General features: G+C 47.9%; 2 protein-coding genes and 1 long non-coding RNA gene across 21 annotated transcripts in view; 2 read left to right on the top strand and 1 right to left on the bottom strand.

Moving 5' to 3' along the window:
- The window catches only part of LOC143185179 (uncharacterized), a 28,827-nt gene extending 21,862 nt beyond the window's left edge, over positions 1 to 6,965 (bottom strand). Inside the window, exons 1-2 of one of the 2 annotated variants that reach the window (XM_076387948.1) lie at positions 6,788 to 6,965; positions 6,422 to 6,557 (exon numbers count right to left, since the gene is read on the bottom strand). The gene's annotated coding sequence lies outside the window, so the exon portion shown is untranslated. Of the gene's footprint in view, positions 1 to 3,852; positions 4,021 to 4,343; positions 4,507 to 6,421; positions 6,558 to 6,787 lie in introns of those variants that run through there. The other variant, XM_076387950.1, reaches the window with a different exon arrangement.
- The window catches only part of Hdac4 (histone deacetylase 4), a 45,245-nt gene extending 19,466 nt beyond the window's left edge, over positions 1 to 25,779 (top strand). For 2 of the 18 annotated variants that reach the window (XM_076387897.1, XM_076387896.1), the window contains exons 3-18: positions 12,492 to 12,551; positions 14,404 to 14,564; positions 15,783 to 16,013; positions 17,063 to 17,188; positions 17,562 to 17,644; positions 17,902 to 18,011; positions 19,266 to 19,403; positions 20,514 to 20,614; positions 20,927 to 21,067; positions 21,407 to 21,716; positions 21,950 to 22,399; positions 22,767 to 23,039; positions 23,220 to 23,566; positions 24,440 to 24,994; positions 25,072 to 25,211; positions 25,645 to 25,779. In XM_076387897.1, coding sequence (XP_076244012.1) covers positions 12,492 to 12,551; positions 14,404 to 14,564; positions 15,783 to 16,013; positions 17,063 to 17,188; positions 17,562 to 17,644; positions 17,902 to 18,011; positions 19,266 to 19,403; positions 20,514 to 20,614; positions 20,927 to 21,067; positions 21,407 to 21,716; positions 21,950 to 22,399; positions 22,767 to 23,039; positions 23,220 to 23,566; positions 24,440 to 24,994; positions 25,072 to 25,211; positions 25,645 to 25,708 — 3,290 coding nt within the window. In that variant the 3' untranslated portion in view covers positions 25,709 to 25,779. Of the gene's footprint in view, positions 1 to 5,720; positions 5,917 to 7,142; positions 7,298 to 11,808; positions 12,010 to 12,491; positions 12,552 to 14,403; positions 14,565 to 15,760; positions 16,014 to 17,062; positions 17,189 to 17,561; positions 17,645 to 17,901; positions 18,012 to 19,265; positions 19,404 to 20,513; positions 20,615 to 20,926; positions 21,068 to 21,406; positions 21,717 to 21,949; positions 22,400 to 22,766; positions 23,040 to 23,219; positions 23,567 to 24,439; positions 24,995 to 25,071; positions 25,212 to 25,644 lie in introns of those variants that run through there. The other 16 variants (XM_076387908.1, XM_076387907.1, XM_076387906.1 and 13 more) reach the window with 15 other exon arrangements.
- On the top strand, positions 10,340 to 11,115 carry LOC143185022 (uncharacterized). The gene is made up of 2 exons (XR_013002860.1): positions 10,340 to 10,678; positions 10,911 to 11,115. It is a non-coding gene; the product is annotated as an uncharacterized LOC143185022 (long non-coding RNA).
- Positions 25,780 to 26,014: the final 235 nt, after the last annotated feature.

Genomic DNA, 26,014 nt, shown 5'->3' with positions numbered 1-26,014 from the left:
AAATATACAGGGTGATCCTCTCTCTAGGATACAGAAAGACAATGCCGCCACGAAAACACCGCAGCAGGAAAGCGCCTAAGTGTCTTCTGGGCCTCTTACGTCACAATAGAGTCCCGCTGCGATGTTTTCACGGCGGCATTGATTCGAGTCTCCCAGCGAGAGGATCACCCTGCACTTCCATCTCCCATCACAACAATCCACGACCACCAGTGACACAGGTCTCCGTTTCGAACCTCCCCGCTCCGTGGTCGCCGCTTCTGTTCCCGATGAGTCAGTACAGGCGCCACCTCGCCTTGTCAGGGTGGCGCCAGCCCGAGCACGCGTGCCCGCCTCGTTTATAACCCTGCGAGGGACTCTGTTCAATTTTCGCGCGCTCCTCCAGCTCCTCTCCCTCACCCTCCCGTTTACCCCCGTGGGATCCATCCTCCTGAACGAGCTCCCTCGCGCTCGTTCGCCGCCAGAAAACATGGACGTCGGCCGCGCAACGAATATTAATGCGTGTTTTTGCACGTGTAGACGTTTATTTTTCCTCGTATTTTTAGCAGTCGGTATTTTCGAACGGGACCGCCACTATTTTTGTCCTAGCCCACCATACGTCGTTCCACCGTACGACCACCTATGAAGCGACCCTCCTCCTCTCTCTCTCTCCTCCCTCCTGCCCCTCACGAACCGCCGTCGAGTGTTCTGCAAGCGCGTAGAGCGCGTGGACGCACGCGTATTTACCAAGCGCCACCATTGGCGGCCCTCCGCTCGTTCCAGTCGAGAAATTCGAAGGGGAACCAGGGGGTAACGTCGGTAGGACGTCGCGAGCCTTTGGACGTTCCAAACGACCGTATCGATTCCAGCTATTTCAAGAGGAAGCCGGTTCACCGTGTAATTGCGCGGACACGTAATTAAACGGAGTTACATGATCGGTCGCACAAACAAACGTGGACGGTCAGGTTTTGTTGCGTGACCACGCGCGGCTGGCGGTGCTCTGGTAGTTTGGGGTGCATTCAGGGGACGGATATAGGGTGCTCGGCACTGAGTGGAGGACAGGTTTAGACGGGATAAGGAGAATATAGGGAAATGAGAGATGGGATGGGAGGAAAAGGAGGGGTGATACGAAGTTGAGGTTGACGTCGAGATAGGGGATGTCACTCGGTGGTACTGTGTATCTATGTAGCATGGAGACGTCTTAGAAATGTCTTGAAGACATTCAGTCAGGTCCTAAAATATGTCTTTGAAACGTTTGAAGTTATACAGTAGTATTTTAGGACGTCTTCGGTATGAGTCCTTGGAACATCTTGAGAAATATTCGCAAGACGCCTCAGAGACGTCCAAATTACGTCTACGAGAAAAAAGTTTCCAGAGTTTTACGCGGAGAAAATAAACAATTTTTGTCTTTTGGAATTTTTCTTTAAAACCGATGGAAGTCGAGCCAAAAATGAAGGAAATGTCGATGATTAATATTAGTATATAAGTACATAGTTGTTTGTTTGAATGGATGAATGAATTGAAAAAATTCAACTAAGTAAATAATAAATAAGGATTAGATCTTTAAAACTGAGATAAATAGATTGGACTGCAAAGGGGTAAGAGATACGATTCGCAGGATTTCTGCGCGAGGCGCGCTTGGAATTCGAATTTCGTCGGTCGAAGGAAGGAGAGCCAATTTTCGGTTAGGCAAAAAGTGCGCGGCTCGATGAGGCGGGCAACGAATACCGCGGCCGCTCAGTCTGCCCAAGTGCTATTTCGAAGGGGTGAAAGGGCTGTAGCTAGGTAAGCCGCTAAAAATAACGCCGGTACATCATATCGAGCGGTCGTCTATAAATAGTCGGAAGTGACGAGAGACCCTGGATGGATTAGAGTCACGAGCGGTCTGCTCCGCCCGTCCAACACGCGCCATCTTTCAGAAAAATCCTTGCACCGACACACCTATTGGCCGTTCCCCACCCCACACCTTTGCCCATCTTCGTTCTTCTCGCAACGAAGCTACTTCGCGAGAGAGAACACTGTCTTCTGTCACCCAGAACTCTTGCTAGGAATTAGGGAAATACCCCCTTGGGGAGGAGGGAATTCCCTGATATCTGGGAACACCCCAAATCATAATTTGGATCTAGGAGTAATTTATAGAGGGCAGCTTAATGATCAATCGAAACATGTGTTGTGAAAATTGAAAGCTAGTTGCAGCGTTAGTAACAGTTTCAAAGGTTTTGATATTGGGAACTTTTCAATGGAACTACCTATAATGAGAAGTCCTCTGGGAAGCACTATCCCTAACGCTTCCCAAAGGACTTCTCATGGAACACGAATAGTCCTTCGACCAAAGAAAGAAATATTCAGAATTGTATTTAATCCCTAGCACTCACACTATTATCTCATACAACTCTCTTAATGTTTCCCATAGTTACCCTAGTCTTCTCCAAAAAAATATCGACTACCCCGAACCTAAATACAAAATAGGGTATAATATTCCTAATAAAAGATGGTTTAATATCATCACCACAGAAATGAACTTTCTCCCCCAATCGATATCGAGTCTATACCCGCTACCGACTTCCCCAGAGATCTCACAGTCTCAAGAGTAACGTTTGAGAACCCCTGTCCCGAGTACCAGCTTCTATTCGATCATCCAGAGAGCTTCTTCCCTCTGTAAGGTCCTCTTCGGCGAAATCTATTCGCGACGCGGCGGATTCCAGGTTGGAGGAGGCGTTCCGAGACGCTGCAACGTTCAGCGTAACTCGGACAGTTCGGCTATCGTTCGGTCGATCGATACCTCGGGACTTTGGGGTGTAGGGAGCGGCGTGTAGGCCGAGAAGGGGTGACCTTGCCTCCTATTTTCGGATGGTGGCTTTCTCGTGACTCGCGCCACTCGGAAGCTTTCTTTCCTAGGGACGCGACAGGGTGGGCGAGCGGCGAAGAAAATGGAAGGAGAGTATCGATCGAATCGAGACCGCCGAGGAGTTTGGCGGTCGCGGGACGCAGCCAGGAACCACCTGCTCCGAGGAGCAGTCTCGCCCTCGTGCGTGGGCTCCGCGAGCGGGCGAACCGAGGTAGTGAACCGTGGTACAGGGATCGAAATGATCAGCTGTTTTCCGTTTCTTGGGAAGCATTAGTTCCGATGCTTTCTAGTGGACTTCTCGTGGGACACGAATGGGACATTTATGGTTCTGCATAATCAGAGAGCGAATGAGAATTAATTTCTTTTTAATTGGATATTAACTTAGTCCTCTATTACTGACACTAACTAGAATAAACTTAGCTAGCATAAACATATGCAGCCTAAATGTTTATAGAGTCAATATAACACTAATTGAGAGACACAAGTGGGACACGTGTTCTACAAATTTTGATCGTAGAATATATTATGGTTGGCAATTCGTGAGGAGGATAATAATGAGAAGTGTATCCTATGGAGTCTGCAGAACCATGTCTATGTAATTAAATTATATCTATTCACCAAATATAATTGAACTGCTAAAATATTCGAATATAGAAAAAATTCGACGAGCAGCTTCTTATCACTATCCTTATTCTATTTCCTAAACAAATTTAATTTCTGAACTGTTTATCATAGAAATATAAAACAGGAAGCTTTCATTTTTAAAAGTCAGTGTAATGGACCAGCATCGTACGATCACCGCGCAGTCTGTGTATTCTCAAAGCTTGGCTACCAACTACCCACACCTGCACGCAGACAAGTGGTCGCGAGTACGGATACCAGTACGGGATTAGCGCTACTTTGACCAGTGGCTATATGCTACTGGACACCGCGCGTGTTACGTAATAATCGCGTAGCTTGCGTCAGGCACACGATGTATGTATCGAGAATAAATTTCCAAGATTGTATAATAAAATTTCGAGGGTTACCGTGTCGTTGGAGGTTTGAGAGCGAAGCGATATCGGAAGTTGCTGTGCTTCTGGCTTCCCTTAAAGCTCGCAGCTTCTCAAATAAGTCAGAACGATAAGCTTGTTTCTCTCTTGCTCTGTCACTCTGTTTTGCAATTTTTGATACGTAAACTGAAGACCTTCACGCATCTGTGGGGAAGTTTAAGTGTGTAAGAAAGTGAAAAATGGAGTTTTAGTAATTGTACACGAGTAGGCAAAATAGTCTGAGTAAAATAGATTTTATAGTATTCAGAGTGAAACTAGAGGTAGTAAAAAGTTGTGAATAATAATGGGGATTATATACCTCAGATAAATAATGGAAAAAATATTGACTCGTGGAGTAATATGTATTTATCTGAGGAACGTGTCCTTTTCCCGCGAAAATATCGTGTTCAATTAACCTGTACTCGAATACTACAGAATCTCATAATGGATCCACCTCTCCAGAGAAGAAACAGCCTGAAAATCCTTACCATCATTGCTACGTGATCACTCGTCTACCCTCTCGTGTACGCGATAACAGTAATCAGTGCCGCGTCAGCTGATTATATTCATTTCTTCGAAAGCGTAGGGGCAAGCACGTACAGAACTTCCCCCGCCGCCATTGTTTTCGGCCTCCTACTGGCTGCGCATCGAGGATGCGCAGGGAGATGCGCAGGGAGATGCGCATAGGGGGTGCGTACTGGTTCAGTCTGCTCAAATTTACCTAATTTAGATGAAACTTTTGGTTAGAAACAACTTCCTTCATTCTTTAATTCTTTAACGTAGAGTTCTCGATCAAAATGATTAATTCCCTTTGAAAATTAAATTCTGAATTTATTCTTACCTATCGCCTTTCTAACCAAAATCACCCGCCATGCGCAGAGTGACTGCGCAGTTGCACAAAAAAGAATCTCCTATACATATCGCTCTACTTTTCTTACTCTTAATTGAATAATTCTCAACAAACTCTATAACAAAATACAAACTTCTCACACGAATAATTCCAGCTGATCAATTCGTAACCTCACTTAACATCAACAACTGCTACCCTACCTTACCCTTCCCGAACAAGCTTCATACACATTCCAAGATTACAACTCTACTCGCAGTCCTAACCTAAACGTTGAAATCAGACCTTGGACGAGTCCAAGTCATTTAACTAGACGAGTTTCGTTCCGAAAAGAACGAGGAAAGACGAGGGGCTTGGGTGGGTGTCGCGGAGGGAGGCGCTATAGAAGATAACAGCGGAGCAGGTTAGAAGGAGGGTGTACACTTATATCGTATATACAAACTCAAAAGACTCAGGGGCGAATCCAAACGTCTTTCCTTGGGATTCGAAGAAGAGGGCAAAGTATTCAAAGTACCTAATACACTTTCGAACCACCTCCGCGATTTAAAACTTCCTTCATATTTCAATATTTCTATCCGATACCATGCTTTGAAAGTCTAAATAATCAAACTCCCATTAATCGTGTATACATAACAGACTACACAAAACCTGGCAATATTTTTAGATATTATAACTCCCTCTGTTTCCGCCACTGAGAGGAGCCGAGAGGCGCGGGAAGAAGCCAGCATTTACGATTGCGTTGTCGGTCGTGCTCGCGCTCGCGCGCACTAGAGAAACATTGACGGCTGCTTGGCGGGAGGGGACGGGGGATTGGGGTGGGAGTGAGCAGGGGCAGCGGGGAGGGGAGGATGGAGGCAACAATACCGGGTCTCTATTTATAGCCCGAGATTCGCGAGCCTCGCGCAGCGGGTCGCTGCGATCGCGCGAGAACTGGAGAACGCGAGAGGATCGCGAAAGAGGCGGCAGCGCGCGCGGCGCGCAGTTCCCCCTCGTTGCCCGTGGTGTGCGCGCGGGCGAATCCGCGCGCCTGCCACTCGGTGTTCGATTGCATCGCGGCACCGACTCGCGTTCGCTCGCCTCGATGCTCCTCACCCCGCGGCATCGATCGGTATAGTTGTGCGCCCCTGGTTGCTCTTCGCGGCTGCATCGAAGCCGATCCAAGGTGATCCACAGCAGTCCACGCTCCTGGGTGGTGGTCGCCGTGGCGCTCGCCAGTAGGTACAAGCCAGTGTGATTGGCGCACGGTGGTTAAACTGGGACCAGCTCTGATGCATGATGTAGCGAGGAGCAATGGCACAGCAGACTCTAGTGCCTACTGGCAATGGCACAGCTGACTAGTGCTAGCCATGCTCAACGAGAAAGACGAACACCGTGAGAGTTCGATTTTGCAATTGATAGAAAGAGTACACAGCACTGTGTCTTTGTTTATCCAGTTGAGAATTGGACTCTAGTAGTGTTGCTGTTTTTCGTTCAGCATGGCTAGTACTACAGTCGGCTGTGGTAATGGATAAAGTTTCACCGCGGCGCCTGTAGATTTCTTTTCGACCGCTGCGCAGACCTACTGCGCATGGCAGGTAGTTTGAACGAGGGCAAAGTTAGGAGGAGCGGATTTAGGGAATTTAAATTTAATTTAATTGTAAACGTAATCATAGACCATAGATCTCACTTCAGGCCTTAACTCGAATTCGATAAAAATGTAATATTCATGGGTCTTTTTACCTCAAAACCTCAGATACAGATAACAATATGTGGATACGTAGACGTTGGTTTGGTGCTGTCCATGACCTGTGCTATGTAGTTTGCGATCTTCAACTTCGAATGTATGATAAAATATCTCGTGCGAAGTTCACAAATTCTGCAATTTAGAATATAATAAATACAGCATTTGTCATCAAAACTCGAATCTAAAGAAAATGATAAAGCTACAGATCTCTCTAAGACTCTCCAAAAAACAAAAAAATCACACAAATCAGCCAAGTCCCTCCGAATCGTCTAATTATACGAGTCCCTCGCGCATCTCTCGCGCGCAGTGAGTGGTGGGGCGGGAAAACAAACAATGGCGCCGAGTGAAACTTTCGTACGTACCATTATTCCCTGGCTACACGTGCAAACACGGGCGCGTGGGTGTGCACGGTCGCGGGCGAGTGACAGCTCTAGCGGGAGGAGGGTGCGTTTTCGCAACGCGTGCTCTCCCCTCTCCTCTCTTCCCTCTCTTCGCTCTCTTCTCCTTCCGTTTCGCCTCTGTAGACGGTCTTCCCTTCAGTTCCCCGACGCTCCAGGAGCGACTAACCAGTGTAACCAGTCCCTTCTCTCGCGACTCTGCAGGAGACACGCCGAGAGAGTTCCGCATTCCGCGCTCGTCGCGACGCTCGCGAGCACCGCCGAGGGACGTTCCGAGCTCGGGCCCCGAAGGGAATGCGGCCAGAACGCGCGGGACAGTGTCAGCAGTTGGCTGTCGTGTTATCTCGAGCGTGCAAACGCGTAGTGAGTAAACACGCGTTCCGTGGGCGGAACGCGAGCACCACGGCGATCGCTCGATGAACGCTCGCGGGTCAGGTGTGACGAGCATCTCTCAGAGGGACGTGGATATCATGTGTAAGGCCCATTCATACAGTGAACGGTGGGGACTGTGCGAAACTGGAGCGCTCGCGAGTTCATAGCGAGTGGCGTGCCGAGGGGATTTATGTACTGGTAGCACAGTCTGTGTGACAGTGTATGGATAATACTCACTTCATTTTAACGATCTCGGAGTATAGTGAGTGATGAGTTCACGAGACTCGATGTAGTCTTTTCAGCAGCCATGGTCTCAGAAAATCGATGCTAGAGACTTCCTAATGTTAGTCTTGTTGAAAGTGGTAGAGAGATGATGTGAAACCTGTGGCTTTAGTAGGGAGCTCTTAGCAGAAGATACTCTGCTCACTATAGTCTCGTCATCAATAACGATTCCACGAAATATAATACACTCTACATACAGCACTCTCTCTGCAAGTGATACTCAGACAGCCTGAGATACTATATAACAGTGGCTCTGAGATCGAGCCAATATCGAGAGATATTCTTCTCAAGAGAAACATTTTTCGAGAGTGTCTATCTCCGCCATGTTCCTTCGATCTCCCCAGTTACTCTCGATTCTCTCTGCCAGTCTTCTTTTTAATCCACTGCCACTCGTTCTCGTAACGGTCGCGCGGCGCTATTCTCGTCGCCTCGAGGGAAACAGCCTCGTTACGAACCCGTCGCGTTTGTCAGGCCGAAAGGGATTTCCAAGCAGCGGACACCTGTTGTTCCTGTCCATCGGCTTCCCTCTGTGTCCTCGACGTTTAGACGCCGCACTGTGCTACCCCATGGCCACGCTTGCAGACACCGCGTTAAAGGGGACGCGTTACCATCGCGATTCAGCAGCTCTGTGCCTCTTTCGCTGCGACTCGCCAACCCTTTGAGAGCGGTGTCTGTGAACATTGTATCTGTGGCTGCAGGGCATGAGGCAGATTTTCCTAAAAAATTAGAGTTTACAGTATAATGTCGATTTATGTGGTTGCTAAACTACTGTGCAAGATTTTGGACCTTCTAGTTACAATGCTTCTCAAGACATGTGTACCTAATGTTATGGACACAGTCCTGCTTGGATTAAAGGGGGAGGCTGCAGCCTTGGATCTCACCCTTTAGAGGCCCTCATTTTTTCATATACTAAAACAAATTTCTGCAAACTTATTTAAGAAGAGAATTATTTTTTACTCGTTAATGGTTCTCTTTAGAAGTCATATTGACTGTAGCTCAATGATTGAAAATAAAATCTCAGAAAGTAGGGAATATTTTTGTACAGCACCAGTCCTGGACCCCACAATGCCTTAATTCAACCCTGCATATAATGTCAGAGTTCGTAAAATTTCCTATAGAGAAGCTACTAACTCCAAAACATGATATTCAATGAGTGACCGCGATTCACAAATCCAGCTCAACAAAGCAGAGAAAAACGAAACGTGGTTGACGTCATTAGAATCATTCGCGCCACTTAGACAGAGTCACGGGATCAATTTAGAACGCGGACGGTCAAGTACCGGCTCCGATCGAGTCATCGTGTCATCGTTCAACCTGCAGTCGGCTGCACGAGCGACGAGGGAAAAAGAAAGAACCGTGACCCGCGAGTTGGGTACCTCTGGCTCGACGCTGCTTTGGTATCGCGTCCATTGCGCGGTCGTTGGTCCCAGTTCCTCGTGCTCGGCCTCGTATCGAGGAAATCGCGTCGCACACCCACGCGGTCGGACCTCCGTGAACGCCCTGTGCCTCTTCGGGCAAAGAAACTTGGTTTGGGACAATTGAACATCCCCCATGCGGTATCCTCGCTTAGGAGACCATGAGGGTGGTTTCTTAAGAGGGTTGGATTACAGGAATCGCATCTCAGAAGCTTGTGAAGCACTGAGATACTACTACAGAGAAGAATTGACATTGTTCGTATTAGCTGGGGACTTCGACTCTATTCATGACCGTAGCTTTTGATTCGAGGATTTCTTGAAGTTGATTCAATTTGTTGGTTTACTACCATGTGAAACGTAGTGCATCTCACATGATTGTGAGTCCCCATAGGTCCAGAGCTCGTACTTCAGAATATAGTAAATTTCGATCTCACTCATGACCGTAATTTTTGATTTGAAGATTTCTCGAAGTTGACTAAATTCTTCGTTTAATTATTCTGTGAAACATAGAATGACGTCCCTCATACGATTACGAATCTTCATGGGTCAGAACTCCTACTTCAGGAAGCACTAAAATCTAATCTCTCTCATAACCGTAGTTCTTCAGTTGAGGATTTCTCGAAGTTGGCAGAATTTCTCGTTCCGCTTTGCTGGCGGAACCTAAATAGAGTGTCGTATCCCACATGATTCTATCTAGGTACCAGGGGTCTGTCTGATCTCAGAGTACAGTTCACGACCCCGGTATATCTCCTTGCACAACTCCACATATTTATCCCAGGGTGTGAAAGACGAACGCTAGAACGAGCAAACGGCCGGGGAATCGCGGCGAGGGGGTTGGTGCCGAGACGAGCGCGTGTACGTTCTCCGCGTTTAGTAGGCGCGTATATAAATGTCATCCTATATATAGCGGGCGTTCGTCTAATCTTAGCTAGTCGGCCACAGGCCAGGAACACGAGTAAAAAAGATCTTTAGACTTCGTCCGCTGGGAGCCTCGATCCGCCCCGATCAGATTCACGCTTCCCATCGACTCTCCAGAACACACTCTTAATAAACCCTCACCCCTCTACGTAAAACGACACCACTCGAACTCTTCAACTTCTTCTCACGCAGAAAACAGCATCGCCAATGATCCTATGACAAACGAACCGTGATCAGAAACGAAGGGGGGGGAGAGTCGAACGCGATCTCTTCTCGTTCTCGAGCAGCTCGCTTGACCTACACACCGACATTCTTTCGCTAATAATAACGATGCCTCGAGTCTGCGATGCGCGAGATTCGCGAGGACGCGGGCGAGCCTCTAGCGAGGTCCTCCCTCGACGCCTCTGCAAGCTTCGTCGCTCGAAGCGTGCTCGAGGAGTCCTCGAGGAGGCTCGATCCGCGAAGAGAACACGATTGTGGAGAGGGAAGAGGAGAGGAGGGCAGACCCACGCGGTACTGAAATTTATTATAATTGATAACTAGGCGGGTTTTAAACGCGTACATCCGGATGACGCTTTTTGTGGCAATTACTTTAATCAATGTGGGCCTTAATTGTCGCCAGCCGTTTGCGAACGGGAACGTCGACGCTCGCGTCACGACGCGCCACTTCCCGTTACTGGAATTTCTCCCGTGCCTCGAGAACGCTGGAATTATTGCGCGAGTTATCGCGTCGAGACGCCGCTGTCTCGTTGGATGGAAATAGATTTCTATGGGTTTTAGAGAGAGATTGAAATTTTAGAGATATCGAGCTGATCTCAGGAGTTCTTACTTTCAAGTATAAGTCTCTGATTTTGGTGAAGTCTTGCAGGTTTGTGGAGCAGCCAAAAATATTAGACACATATTTTCCAAAATATTGGCACTTAAAGTCTTCAGCTTCGATACTGTCTTACAGACTTGTGCCTCCCAGAACCCTTATTTTTAGATGAAAAAGATATTTCAGTGCTCTTTCATCTTTCTAAAAATATAAACTCTATATTCTAGACGTCAACTAACCCCTTACCAAACTTTGACGAGTCTGACTCGTGCACTTTTTCCAGTAGATACTACGAAGATTCGCTATCCATTACGCGGGTACCACGTGGTGACAATTCTTCACAAGTAACCGATCACGCACCATCGCGTGAGGGATCTATATTCGCTCAATGGGAGCTCTGTTGTTGGCAGTTTGGGGTAGTCACACATTTCAGATCTGCAGCGAAGGTGGACTCAAGTTTCCTTGGAAGTATTCTTTCACTTCACGTGGTCTTCGACATCAGTAATTGAACCTCTAGTCGCTGGTGGAAGAATTGATTCCAGAAAGAAATTTCCTACAGTCCTCTGAGCTTCTAACTGGCTTCCAGTCGCGAGCTTATGATAACGTTACGAAAGAAAATTGTACAAGAAGGAGTTGAGACCTAGCCTCGAATTCCTTCAAAATGTAACACAAGTTCTTTCGTCTTCCGACCACAGATATCGAGCGAGTCCTATGAGCCTACGAATCGACGATCTCGGACACTCAGGGTCCATCGACGATCTCGACTCGCGTGGTTTTGGGCTCCGCGGTAACAGGGGCACGGAGAGAGCAGAGGAGAGCGCAGAAGAGAGCGCAGAGGAGAGCGCAGCGGACGCCTCGGAGAACGGCCCTCCTCCGATTAACCTTGGACTTGACTCTGAGGAATGCAGCGTGCAGTGACCTCTGCTCGTTCGCTAACTCGACGCTCGTCGGCTCGCTCTCGCACACCTCCGATCCTCTCTTGCTCCATTTCGGCCCCTTTCCATTCCGTTCGATTTCTCCTCTCGTTCCCATCAGCTTCGAGGGAACCCTTCCTCCTTCGCCGCCTTCGTCCATTTCGTCCGACTGCCACTCATCTCCTCCGTGAGACCTTCTCTATCGGCCTGGCACTCGCGAGTGCCGCTACCCAATTCAGGATGGCTTGGAATGATAATAGCTATGAGATACCTGTCCATTTGAGGGTGCAAGGATAGTGAGTTGTTTTGGAGAGTGAGATTTGTGGAAAGGGAGAGGGAAGCTTGATCCTCGTGGGAGATTGTGTACTACTTCTAGTATAATCTATGATGATATGGAAGAAGGTACACTGTTGAGCAAAAGTGTGCAACCACAGTTTAGTAAAAGGGGAAACGATATAGAATATTTAATGGGTACGTATCTGTAGGTGATAAAAAATATTAGTAATGAAGAAGTTACTGTATAGAATTTGGATAAAAACTAAACTGTTGTAGAATTAGTCCACACTTATTAACAGTGTAAAAATAAGAAGTTATTCAAAGTCAGGTGGTTCCATACTTTTAGCCTGCAGTGTAGGTGACTGACCACAATTTCGCCATGCTAATGTTTACAGCGTTTTACAATTTTTGTAATACTTATTTAGTGAAGTTATGTCTAGATATAAATGTCTAAATCTAAATAAAATTTAGAGTTTCATCTGGTGCCTAGAACGCTAATGTGAATTTGTGATTTTAATTCATGGATTTCTCGTGGGAAAAAAATTTGATAGCGCTGGCGAAATTGTGATCGTCTACCTTATTCTAAGAAGAGGATGATAGAGCGTTTGAAAGTGATTGGAGGAAACTGAGACACTGAGGCATGGGAATTGCTAAGTCGATACTCTGTTTTGTTTCAGAAGACGTGGGCTACAGAAGCGTCGACATCGCGTCCGCGTTTACGCATTTACCGCATAAAGGTAAGACTCTGATCGTGAGTGGGAGGGAAGAATTCTCGAAGGGATTTGTTTCTGATGGTGAGGGACTCTAATTCCTTCGGTGCACAGTGGTTGTCTTCGTTGCAGAGAGACTTCTGCAACGAAGTTGCAGAAAAAAAAGGGTTAAAGAAGGTTCATGAAGTTTCTGATAAGTTATGAGCAGAGATCCTCAAGTGTGACGCGAGTTTTTGAAGTGTCTGATATAGTAAGACAATTTGTAGCACTCGATAGCTTGAGTACACCAGAAAATTTTTTTCCCGTGACCTTACAAAATTTAGAAAATTGAAATATGTGTTTGAAAAATAGGAAAGTTGGAAATTTGAAAATTTGAATATTTGAATATTTGACGGTTTTAAAATTTGAATATTTGAATATTTGACGGTTTCAAAATTTGAAAATTTGAAAATTTGAAGACTCAACAATTTTAATTTTTAAATTAACCTGATCTTGAAGCTTCTACCAACCCAAACCTCTCTAGAATCTCAAAATCCTTTGGAGAACTCCATGTAATGAGTACCCAACAATAGCAAAAGCCTAAGGAAACTTAAAACAGAAAAATTGATCCAGATTAGGGCTCAAACCACTGTGCATCCACTTCTTTGGAACATCTTCCACTTCTGTCTCCACTCTCCCAAGCTCCACTCCTCCTCCTTTCTTCCCCTCTTTATCTTCCTTTTATCGATTCATATACCATGCCTCGATCGTTCGTCCCGCTCCCACTATAGATCCCCCGTCCCCGACCACACAGGCAAACCTTTTCTCACCTTGACCCACCGTCTCGTTGCTCCGTTTCGCGGCCAGAGCGTTCGAGAATCGATTCGACGACGAAAGAGGAAACAGTGGCTACCACCGCGTCTCGGATGTTGGATAGACGCGGGTTAAACGAGAGATAAGCTGTGCGCTGGCCGCGTGACACTTCTATAAATAGCCACGCTATCGAGCCCCGCTGGATCGTTCGACGATAAAGATCATAGACGAAGCTGCTCGCTATATTCGCGGTCGCGTGTCTTCTTCCTGATCGACTCGATCTCGGGATTTAATCGCGCTGAAATGTCCACAGTTTTCGCTCGATATGACTCGGAGTCTTAGGATCGTGATTCTGAAATTTGAAGGGTGATAAAGTTACAGAAGAGGAAACAGTGAGAGTTCTGTGAAATTGTGGGGAATGAAACTATATCGAGTATAAACGTTTTTATCATTGGACTCTTTGGTACTGGCCTGTTGATTTCAGCTGAGAATTGATCTAGGGGGGAAGAATAGTTGTATGTACAAAATTGTGGGATATACTGATGAGCCTATATCGAGTAGTAGCTTTTCTAGTCTCTACGTGTGTGGGTTATTCAGTCGAGTTGAATGGAGTTGAAAATAGACCTGGGATAAGAGAATATTTCTTCGCGAAATCGTACTGATATCGACGAGCCTATATCGAGTAGACCTTTCTAGCTAGTCTACTTTCCATATACCTACGATATTCACGAGTCCAGTCAACAGTTGACCCAGAATAAGAGAATACTCCCACAGAACTGTAATAATATCAACAAGCCTATATCGAATAGTCTCTTTTCTAGTCCCCCATGCACATTCAAATCGAGGTCGAAGCTTAAGTTAGATAAAGAAAATACCTTCATAAGATTCTAACGACATCAACGAGCCCATATCGAGCAGGGCCTTTCCCAGTCACCCTACACGCTATTACCTCGTCGTCCCGAACCAAAGGTTGACCAAAGGTCTCCTCAGCCTCGCCTCGAGCGGTCCAGGGGCCTCGAAGCGTGGGATCGATCGCGAGCGTGGTGTTTTCTCGCGAAACGAGCGATCGGTGCATTTGCGTGCGCAGAAATGGCCAGGGACACACCAGGCTCCCCGATGTCTAGGCCGAGGGACTTGGTCGGCGGTGTTGGCGGTGCTGCGGCCACCTTGACATCCAGCGCGTACCATGCCGCCTCCAGCGATCCAACCACCCTTCACGGTCACGCGCTGCAGCAAAAGATACTCGAGGTAAGGTGCTAGCGCGACTGCTCCGCGGACACGGCTCTTTCTGCGTCTGATAAGCGATGGCAGGTGAACGGGGACGGGGGTGAGACGGTGCACCGTTTCGTTTCACGGTTCGTTGAACGTTTACTCGCCATTAACAAGGTTCTCTGTGATGAGCTTACAGCGACAGACTCAGCTTGTCTACTGGTAGATCGTTATCTTAACATAGAATAGATTTAAACGAGTAGAGGAGGAACGGTGACTATAATACCTCCTCAAGGCTAGCTGGTAAAAAGGTCCAGTGTCTTCCCGAACAAGAGATGAACTTCGTTACCAGAAGTCGCTGAACAGAACGAGAAGCAAAAGATAATATTCTAGATGATCAGAACGATGTGATTACTCTTAACATAGAATGACTCTCGAAATTTCAAAAATTCAAGTGCCTCAGTATACTCACAAAATTAAAATCTCAAATACTTCAATTATCAAATTTCGACACACGAATACTTTTAAATACCTAAATATTCAATTTTCAAATACAAAATACTGAAATCTCACAATGTTTTAAGTATTCAGACCGTTCGAAAGGGTACCAAAGTCGTAAATATCTGTAACAATCCACATCCCATAAGCTATGATCCCCAACCTCCCCTTCCAAACAGCCCTCGAACTTCCAAATCGCGCGATCTGGAGCGCAGTATTAAAACCTTCAGTAACGCCGAGTTCGCAGAGGCTACCGCCTCCGAGGTCAGGGTGTGAAGGTCGCCCCTCGCGCGCGTGATAACGCCCGTGTGAAACGGGCGATTCGGTAACGTTGCAGCCGCGGTCGCGGTCTCGCTCCAGCATTTCGGGGACGCGCTGTAGCGGGTTCTCTCGGTCGCCGGAAGTGGATTTCGCTTCCGCCTGGCCGCGTCGAGTCTGCCTCGCGTTTCGCTCGAGCGACTCGTTCTCCGTGCACGGGATGGATATATTTGCTTCTATAAATAGCGCGGGTGCCGCATCGTGTACGCTCTTTCCGCGCTCGGTGGCTTCGACACCGGTCGCGCGCGTTATTTTTAAGCGAAACAGGCCTCGGGCGCATGCGCCCGCGCGCGTGGAACCGCGACGCGTCGCGCCGTCTCTCTTCCACCCATTCTCTCCTTCTCCTCTCTCTCTTTCTCTCTCTCTCTCTCTCTCTCTCTCTCTCTCTCTCTCTCTCTCTCTCTCTGCCGCGTTTCTAGTTTCCCGTTTCTCCGTCACCAGACGCGGGCTCTCCGCAACGAAATCCGCTCGGGATCGATCGATTCGCGGCGAATCGGCGCAGAAAGAGCAGTGGCGCCTGGAGATCAGCCTGGATCGCGACCTCGAACGATGGACATGTGCTTCCAGTTGCAACAGCACCACCAGCTACAGCAGCAGATCCTGCGGCAACAGTACCAGGCGCAGGAGCGACAGCTGGCGGAGCTGCACGAGCAGCAGATGCATCAGCTGAAGGTGGGCTTCCTTATTACTGGGTGGTTGCGTTCTGTTGTACGTGTGTAAGGTTGTGGGGCAGTGGAACTCCATGTTGACGCCAGTATGGAAGGATAGAGATGTGTGGGAAGTATAGAGCTCCGACTGTTTTGCGTTGCCTGGAGAGTAGGGTGCACGCGTTAAAGAGACAGAGGTGTATGATATAGGGTGTAATATGTGTATGTTTGGATATTTTGAGGGGTTGTAGGAGACCTCAAATGGGTCACTGAACGTCTCGTAATGAGAGCAGATTGGACACTGTGTTGTAGAACACTTTGTGATCCAATTGGGGTATCCTAGTACCTCTTAAAATATTGAAACTTATATGTGTTATACACTGTATACCTGTACTCTGGTGTTGGCTTCATTGGTCTCTCATTGGAAGTGTGCCCCAATGCCAGATACAGCTCCTCTCCTCTCAAGCAAGGTCCTCTTGCTTAGAGACTTAAAGACAGTGCCGCTGCAGAAATTATCGCAGTGGGAACGCGCATAAGAGCAATGTAGGCCTCTTACGTCACAATAAAGGCCCGCTGCGATGTTTTCACAGCGACATTGCTTTGAGTCTTCTAGCGACGGGAGCACCCTGTATATCAGCTTCTATCAGCTTCATGTTATCGTCTTGATACCAATGCCAATAAATTTCTGAGCCTTTTTCCCATGAAAATGAGCCCAAACACGTGAGGTATCGGAGTAGGTTTGAGTTTGGTCACTTATCCGGGGTGGCGAGTTCAAACTGAGTTTCTTCACACTGGTCTGATTCGTATTGTGTTTGGATTCATTTTTCTCGGGAGAACTTGACCAATTCATTGGTACTGTTTTCAGAGGATTTATATTTAGCATATTTTGGAAGTGATATAACCCAAAAAGGTAGGTTTTTTAATGGAAAGTAAAAAGAATGATGTATCTGTACTTTGCGAGTTATGTCGCTTCTGAAATTTGTGACAGTATGTGATATGATAAATTGCTGCTGGAATATCGTGACTGTCTCGAGCCATAATTGAATCATACTAGAGACTTGTCTCTGTCCATAGCTCTGGGAGCAGCAGAAGCAGCTGGAGGAGCAGAGGAGGGAGAAGGAGAGGATCGAGGCTCTCAGGAAGAAAGACAAGCACGATCACAGCGCGATCGCGTCGACGGAGGTCAAGCAACGGCTTCAGGTACATTGATGCTGCGCGGGAGTCGATCGTTTCGGCTCGATCGCGCTTGTACTCGCGCGGATCTCCTCACAAGGGATTCTACCTTGACTCTACCTGCTCAGGGAAGGGCAAAAGAGGAAATTCGCGTTTTCAATCCAATCCTCTGCACTCGGTGAACCTTTTAATATTACACAAATTTCTCTCTAAAATTAGACAAGAAAATCAACCCTAAAAAGGAGAATAAATAAAGATAAATTACTAAAGTGTATCTCTCAAGAAAAGCGACTCAGTCTCCCAAGTGCAAAGGGTTAAATAACAGAATCGAGATTGTGAAGGTGGGGGATGGGGCTGTTATACGCGAGTCCTCGCTGAGAAAGGAACCTCACGATTTCAGAGCTTCCTCGTGAATAAGAAGCAAAGGGAGGCTGCTGCCGCGGCGAATGGAGCCGTGCCTGGCACACCTGGATACAGAAGCTGGTGAGACTTCTTGAAGACTGACGATTCCTCCTTCGATACTCCACGAGTACACCCTCTATAGTTGAAATTAAAATTGAAATTGAGTCCTCCAAGTTGCTTGAAGTCAAGTTCCTTTTGTAGACACTTTAGAGGGATTTAAATTAGCAATTTTTGCGGCTGATCTCTGTGATGCATAAGGGTGCTCTTGGATCGTGTCGAAGCAACACGAACGAAGGTCGAAACAAAGTTAACATATGCTCTCTAAATTTGTCGAGCAGGTTGCAACCGCAATCGGACTCAGCAGGCACCGCGAACGCTTCGCATCCCTACAGGATGCCGCAGGTGTTGCAGGAAAAGTTCGCCGACGATTTCCCCCTTCGAAAAACAGGTACATATACACGCTGTCGTGCACATACGTGTCGTACGAGATACATCCTGTGCGATGTATCCGTGGTGTCGAGTGATACGCATATAAATACTTGGTGAAAGGTAGTCTATCTCTATGTGTGCCTATGTACGGTAGAATGCCTACTAAAGCATGGTTTTTGCGATCCAACCATCTTCTTGCCTGTCGAATACGCCCACCCCTTACTGCGAACGTTCATTACCAAGGAACTATCGACCCTTCGGAACCTCCTTGCCAATAAAACGAGGGAGCGTATTGGTAGTCCAGTGAGCAGTTTGATTATTGCGCTGGGTAGCCTCTTCAGGGACGAATTCACTTAAATTGAGAAATATATAATATTCGATTTCTAAAGGTAATTATTGAATCAATTGGTTACGCCTGCAGTGGTGTACAAAAGAGAGTTTAAAATTGACCGAAATTAAAGTTTGCAATTAATATTATATAAGATTTACGTATTCTGGGGCACCCCTACATTCTGTACAGCCTAAATGCTCAATAATTTGTGTCTCTTCATTTAGCCTGCTTCTTAAATTTCCCTTTGTTCGCCACTGTATATAAGGTGCTTGAATACGAGGCCCTTAACTGATAATACAAGTCTCTCAAAGAATAACTAATCCAGTAGAAAAGTGGAGTAAGAGGTGTGGGCCAAACTTAATATCAACTCAAATAGATTTTCTTCTGAACTACTAGACTAATAGCCTAGTGAATTAATGAACTATGCTACAGTTTCAAAAAAAAAAAACACTGTGTACGCATACTCTACCAGAGTTCACGAGCCTCGGCCACAGGAGTCGATGGGAAATCACCCGCCACCTGCTGAAGTCAGGCTAGTCTAGCTTCACGAATTGCGTAACCGTCGAGAAACGAGAAAATAGTTAAGTGGCATAGTGGGTGTTACCCTTCGACGACCTTGACCAACTAAGGCCCGTGAACTCCGTTATCCTCAAGGAAGTTAGTTCTCCGTGTCTGACCAGCACGCTCTCCTCGACGCTCTCTCTTCGTACAAGTCTTTAACATATACATCTTTTCCCTTGACCCTTCGCCTCTCTCTCTCTCTCTCTCTCTCTCTCTCTCTCTCTCTCTCTCTCTCTCTCTCTCTTCTCTCTCTCCTCTTTCCACCCTGACGCACACCCGCGCGCACACACGGTCCCGCTTCCTCCTTCTCTGTCACTGCCACTGCCACCACGGCCCGTTTACGACGACAACCAACAACTAACCCTGGCTAAAATTGGCCAGCCTCGGAGCCGAACCTGCTGAAGGTGCGACTTAAGCAACGCGTGGAGAGGAACATGGCCGCGTCGAGAAACTCACCCCTGATGGCACGCCGGAAGGATCGCCTGCTGTCGCACCTCAAGCGGAAATCTCAGCTAGCAAGTACGTCCTTCGATCGAGCTTAGTCGAGATTCGTTCGAATTTATCTATCGACCACATCCTGCGTGAGCATTAGCGAACGATTCTTTGCACCCGTGTTTTCGATTAATCGATCGTTGATTTTTTTGCCTTTTTTGCCAGTGTCCAGTAACAGCATGACGAACAAGATACGTTATCGATTAACATATTCCGTGCGAGCGTCGCGACGGGGCCGAGATTCGGAGACCTATTGTCTTTGGTGAAATTTCAGCTACCTTGTGCCATCGGTTTCAGAGATCGATTTCAGATCTGTGTATTCGCGGGGGCGATTTAAATGTCTCGAGGCATGGAGGCTTCAGGTGTCAGATGTCCCAGCAAGTGGACAGGGTTTTGAATAAGTAATTTTATTATGTCCCGACACTTGAGTTGGTTTTCAGTTCCTGAATATACTATTTCCTTTTTCACTAGACTAGAATCTAAGCTTAAAATTAAAGTAGCGTGTCCAGGTATTATCAGGGAATAATTAGCTGCTGGGACATTTATCTCGTATCTGATTTATATAACCATGACTATCTCAAACTGCCAACAATAGAGCTCCCATTGAGCGAACATAGATCCCTCACGCGATAATGCGTGATCGGTTACCCGCGAAAAAACCTCATCACGCGTTACCGCGTAATCGGCAGCGAAGATGAATCCTGTAAAAAGTGCAGGAATCAGACTCGTCAAAGCATAGCAAGGGGTTAACGCTAGTATCACCTTGAATGTAGTATCACCCATAATTTTATTAGTCCACCAGTGACCACTCTGAACGATTCCAGCATCTCTCACAAGGTAGCGTTCCCGATAGACAATAGCTCTCCACAGCTCGGCTGTGGCCGCGACGCCTAGTGACGCGTCGTGTCGCGTCGCTTTGTGAATCGTCTTCGATGAGACGGTACAATGAGTATTGAACGAATAGAGAAAAAAGCGAAATGAAACGTTCGCGGAGCAGCACGCGATTCCGTGCGCGATGGAATTCGAAAGGGAGGCTGTGCTCGTCCTCTCGAATTCCGATTTCGTTCGCGGCGGTACGTCTCATTGCCAGGCAAACCGCAACGCTCACCAGCGCCTCGCTGATCAAACATTTTCCAGATACTAGCAGCAATCCGGAGTCTGGGCCTAATTCCCCGCCGACTGTTAACAACTCCCAGGCGAGCCCCACGGCGGGAAGCAACGCAGCGGCGATCCAGGAAGTGAGTAGCCTAGCTCTCTGCCTCCTAAATAGCTATGGAGAAAGGCAGTAACTACAGGAAACGGAGAAATTCAGCTTCTTGCATATTTAGATGCAAGAAGTCGATGCTTAAAATGTTAATGCCCGAGTTCTGAGGCTGTGAGAGTTTGTCGATTTGTCACGAACTGGTTTTTTTAGTAGGTACTGCTCTTTTCCATAGGTGGATAGCTCTCTGTATTCTGTAGTGTTTCTTTTGTTCAGAGGAGCACCTGTAAAATTGCTCTCTGTTTCTAAATACTCCTATGATTACTCGACTTTCTTTGTTTATTCCCAGGAGGCGGAGAATACTGTGTATGGCGGTGGTTTGACCAGTGGCAGTCAGCAAGGCAGTCTGTCGGACCTATCGCTGTTCAGTTCGCCGTCTATGCCCAACATCTCTTTGGGTAGACCTCATGTTCCATCTAGTACTGGCACGGTACGTGGAGACCCCAAAATGAGGTCCACAATAATTAATGTACGCAGAGAAGCATTGTACAGAGACTCAGTGATGTATATATGCACACTCAGGCTTTGTGCAGTAATGTTGCACAGAAAAATAGTTAATGGTTCTGTAATCAGATGGCAGAACATGGTATGTCACTTTTTTCAACGTTCAGATACCTGTGCATAGATAAGATTTATCAGTTTACAAAAGATGAGATTTGTATATTATGTAGATTAAAAAAAAAGCAAGGTACCAATTCATGACGTGTGTGTTCATCTATTGGTTTAGTGTTCAGTAGAATAGAGATTCATAAAGTCCTTGTATCTTCAGACTGGGACGAAGCTGGCGACGGTCTCCGAGGCAGAGGTGCGTGCAGCGTTCACAGCGCGCCTGGGCATGCCGCTGACAGGCCAAATGCTGCCTGGTACCCTCCCCTTCTACCCATCCTTGACGGTGATAGAGGGCGAGCCCCCTGCGACTGGCTACGTGCACAAGCAGATGGCGAACCTGGAGCATCCATCAGTGACGAATCGACAACAGCATCCGTCGGTGTACCACGGCGCGGGGGCACCTGCGCCCATCACGGACGCGCAGGTAGCTCACGCGAGGCTGCAAAAGGCTGGTCACCGGCCTTTAGGTAGTATGTTCTCTCTTTCTTGCCTGGCAAACGTTCCCCACGCGCGCGTGCTACGAGTCGTCGAGCGATCGATAGTCCTCTACCTCGGTAAGAGATCACAGAGCGGCAAGAGCTCGAGGAACCTGGCGACGAAGCCTGAGATCGCCTCGATAGCGCCTTTGGCACGCGCGAGCCTCTCTTTGTCCACCAAATTCCGACAATCTTGTATGATTCACGATCCCTCTTCGCTTCTCCAGGCAGGACGCAGTCTGCACCCTTACCGCTGGGCCACCCCATGCTGCAGGGCGGCATAATCGCCCCGCAGACCCACTACGAAGAGTACCTGGCCGAGAAGCAGTTGCACGACCAGCAACAAGCGCACAACTACTTGAAGCAGCAGATTCGGCAGACCGTGTTGACGCGGGTCGGGTCAAGGGGTCAGGCGAACCAGCTGGACGAGGCGCCGGAGACGGAGGAGTCCGAGGTGATAGATTTAACTGGAGGGAAGAAGGATCTGTCGGAGGAGAGCGAGATTTCGAAGCAGCAGAGGGATCGAGAACAGTTCCTCCAGCAACAGAGGGATCTGATGATGAGACACACTCTGCAAGTCTCGAACGAGTCGACGGCCTACAGCGGGACTGGCAGGAGCAGCCAGCCGTGCGCGAGACCCCTGTCCAGGGCGCTTTCGAGTCCCTTGGTTCACTTGGGTGAGCATCCTTAGCTAGAGAGCTTGAGAAGTTGGACCAGCTGACAGGAGATCTCTGGCTGAATTATAAATGATTCAGTTCCTTAAAATGTGACTTAGGGATGCTTCCTAGTAGGTAGGAGGTCAGAAGCAAGGATGCCAGAGAACCTGCTGTTCTTTCTGTCAACTGGCTCTGGACTTACTGGACAGAAGAAACGACAGCAGGTTCTCTACCATCGCTAGTCAGATGTCTTCTGGCACCTTTTTGATCATTTCTTATAACAAAAGTTGTCTACTGTAAACGTAGCTGTAGTTAACTGGACGTTGTCTCTGGTGATATGATATCACTCGTCGAGCAATTAGATTAATCCTGTACCGCTTCTCCACAGGTCCTCAAGCAACTGGCGCTGGCGAGCTGTTTGCTCGATCCTCTTCCCATCGACCCACCACGGGCCTGGCCTACGACCCACTGATGCTGAAGCACGCATGCGTCTGCGGCGAGACGGTTCGGGGTCACCCCGAGCACGGCGGCAGGTTGCAAAGCGTCTGGGCTCGGCTATCAGAGACAGGGTTACTTCAGAGATGCGATCGCATACGGTCGCGTAAGGCGACGCTGGAGGAGATACAGACGTGTCACAGCGAAGCGCACGCTCTTCTTTTCGGTGAGTGTTGCCTGGAGGTGTCGTTGTCCGTTCCCTCCTTCTCTCTCTTCTCTTCCTCCCATCCCTCTGTGCACACTTCCGCGAGGAACATCACTTCTCCCCGCCTCCTCTGCCCGAGTCTACCCCCGCGCTTCGATGTTCCCCGCGACAAGGGCAGAGAGTAAAGTGTGCTTCGCGCAGGGACGAATCCGATGAACCGACAAAAGTTGGACGTGTCGAAGCTCTCTCAACTTCCCATCAAGAGTTTCGTTCGGCTACCCTGCGGCGGAGTTGGCGTCGATTCCGACACGACGTGGAACGAACTGAACACAGCGCCGGCCGCTAGAATGGCTGTGGGCTGCGTGGTCGATCTGGCCCTTAAAACCGCGATGGGGGACATTAAGAACGGGTTCGCCGTCGTGCGGCCACCTGGGCACCACGCGGAGACCAATCAGGCGATGGGTTTCTGCTTCTTCAACTCGGTGGCGATCGCTGCGCGATTGCTCCAGCAGAAGCTCGACGTTCGGAAAATCTTGATCTTGGATTGGGTAAGAGTCCCTTCCCTCTCCTTCGCGACGCAGGGGAGAACAGCCTGTCGGAGGGGTGTACACCTGTTCACTTAGATCTGTCTAGCTTTTCGAGACCACGAAAACCAGTGCTGCACATAAAATAGATGCTTAGAATATATCTAGCACTTTTACTAGGGACACTGTTCAATTACAGTCTGTTTAACAAGAACGTTTTCATATTTCTAAAGCTACTTGTTACATTACAAAGGGAGTAAATTTCGTTTCTAGTTTTTCTATCTTGACTGTCCTTTATGCAGAGATAGACAAGGGGTTGCAGAAAATATGTACGCTATTCAGAGCTCAGAAGTTGGTTCCTTGGGAATACACAGGCAAAAGGGGTTCACGGTTTGCTTCACCTATGCCCAACTCTGTCACAAGGTGCTACGCTGCACAACTATGGAAAAAAGCAGTGTCTACTAAATATATTTTAGTACTATTTTGCTCTAGAATAACACACGACTATTCAAAGCTATCCAAAGATGCAAGAAACTCAGTCTCACATTTTTCTATAGTTATTGCCTTCCTCCATGCTTGACCACTACAAGCCCTAGTATTATACCTGTCCCATGAGGAGCATTAGGGACAATGCTTTCCAAAGGTCTTCTCATGGGACACGATTAGTACATATGATCAATTTAGCCAATGAAGAAAATCTCTAAGCTTCATCTTCAAGATTCTATCCCACTAGGTAACCATCTTCTGAGCTCTGCATAGTGTCTCCCTCTCACAGCGACAGATCCCAGAAAACGAGTCCCTGTAAATGGCTCTTCCCAGGGCAGCACTGGTGTAGCCTACAGAGACCCCGGGTCGGACTGATCCCCAGCAGAGTGTTTGTTCCTCTTCTGTTCGCAGGACGTCCACCATGGGAACGGGACGCAGCAGATGTTCTACGACGACCCGCGAGTGTTGTACCTGTCGATACACAGGCACGACGAAGGTAACTTCTTTCCAGGAACTGGTGGTCCGACCGAGTGTGGCGCTGGGGAGGGTCTGGGCTACAATGTGAACGTAGCTTGGTCTGGTGGACTGAACCCGCCAATGGGCGACGCTGAATACCTCGCGGCCTTTCGTACCATCGTGATGCCCATCGCCAAAGCGTTCGATCCCAATATCGTCCTGGTCTCAGCGGGATTCGACGCTGCCATCGGTCATCCTGCTCCCCTCGGCGGATACAAAGTCAGTCCTGCCTGTTTTGGAAAGATGACTCAGCAGCTGCTTAGCCTCGCTGATGGGAAGGTCGTGTTAGCTCTTGAAGGCGGCTACGATCTTGCCGCGATATGCGACTCTGCGCAGGAATGCGTTCGTGCTTTGCTTGGGGACGAGCCCAGCCAGCTTCGCGATGAGGAATTGACTAGGGCCCCTTGCCAGAACGCCATCGACACGCTGCAGAAGACTATTGCTGTTCAGGTGAGGGTCTTGGGAGGAGCAGTTGTTTTATTGGTTCTTGGGGATTTGATTTTACTAAATTGTTGCTTTTGGCGCAGATGTCGCACTGGCCTTGCGTCAAGCTGAACGCCCACACGGTGCCGATGAGCGCAATAGAAGCTGGGCAAAAGGAGCGTGATGAGTCGGATACGGTATCCGCGATGGCCTCTCTTTCGATGCAACAGCCTACCAATTTAACGTGAGTTGATATAAGAAAATTGATGCTGGGTCTTCTTGGATTTTGATAGTTTTTAGTTGAGGGCTAGTCAATTTTCTCGTGCTTCCATTGGTACCAGCTTCTGCCTTATTATCCACTAGAGGTCAGAAGCTTGGAATCACTTGCCAATGCTTATTGAGTAGCGAGCAATGAGTGAATAGATATTTTCTATTGAATGATGCAGCCGAAGTTAGAACTTTACTTCCAACTGCACTCCTCTGAATCTTTAGTCCACTTAGAATTCACTTTAATGCCAAGTGAATAACTCCTAGAAGCTTACAAATTTTCTGTCTACCATAGATAATTTTTATTCAAAACTGGTTGCTAGAAATGGACATTTCTTGTTTCCTCTTTTATCTTTCAATTGAGGATTGTTAACTTTCTAGAATTCTCTACCATTTTCTACCATTTTCAGGACTACCCCAGAACATTCCCGAGAAGTTTCCGAGGAGCCCATGGAACAAGACGACGCCAAATGAAATCGTAGTAGCTTGGATTTTGTGTACGCGCGATCATCTTGGGAAGCTGTCGCGAGGCGACCGTTGTGTCTCCGCGTCCCATAGGAGGGAATCCGTTGTCAGAAGCGATGACAACGGCAGCAATGAACCAGTGCACCTTCGACGCAGCCTACTTCAATTGGCGCTGCATCGCGGCGCCAATACCAAGCCTTTAAGCGCCTCGCCTCCTCGATCTCCCCGGGTTCTCCGGCGTCCAATCGCAAGCGCGTCGTCTCGAAGAAGCATCGTTGGCCACGCGAACAACTGACTCAGTTGGTATAAGTACAG

This window comes from Calliopsis andreniformis, chromosome 10 (assembly GCF_051401765.1).
Source record: "Calliopsis andreniformis isolate RMS-2024a chromosome 10, iyCalAndr_principal, whole genome shotgun sequence".
NCBI classification, from domain to species: Eukaryota; Metazoa; Arthropoda; class Insecta; order Hymenoptera; family Andrenidae; genus Calliopsis; species Calliopsis andreniformis.
Note: the sequence above shows the minus strand (reverse complement) of the source record. Positions and strands in the feature narration are given on the sequence as shown.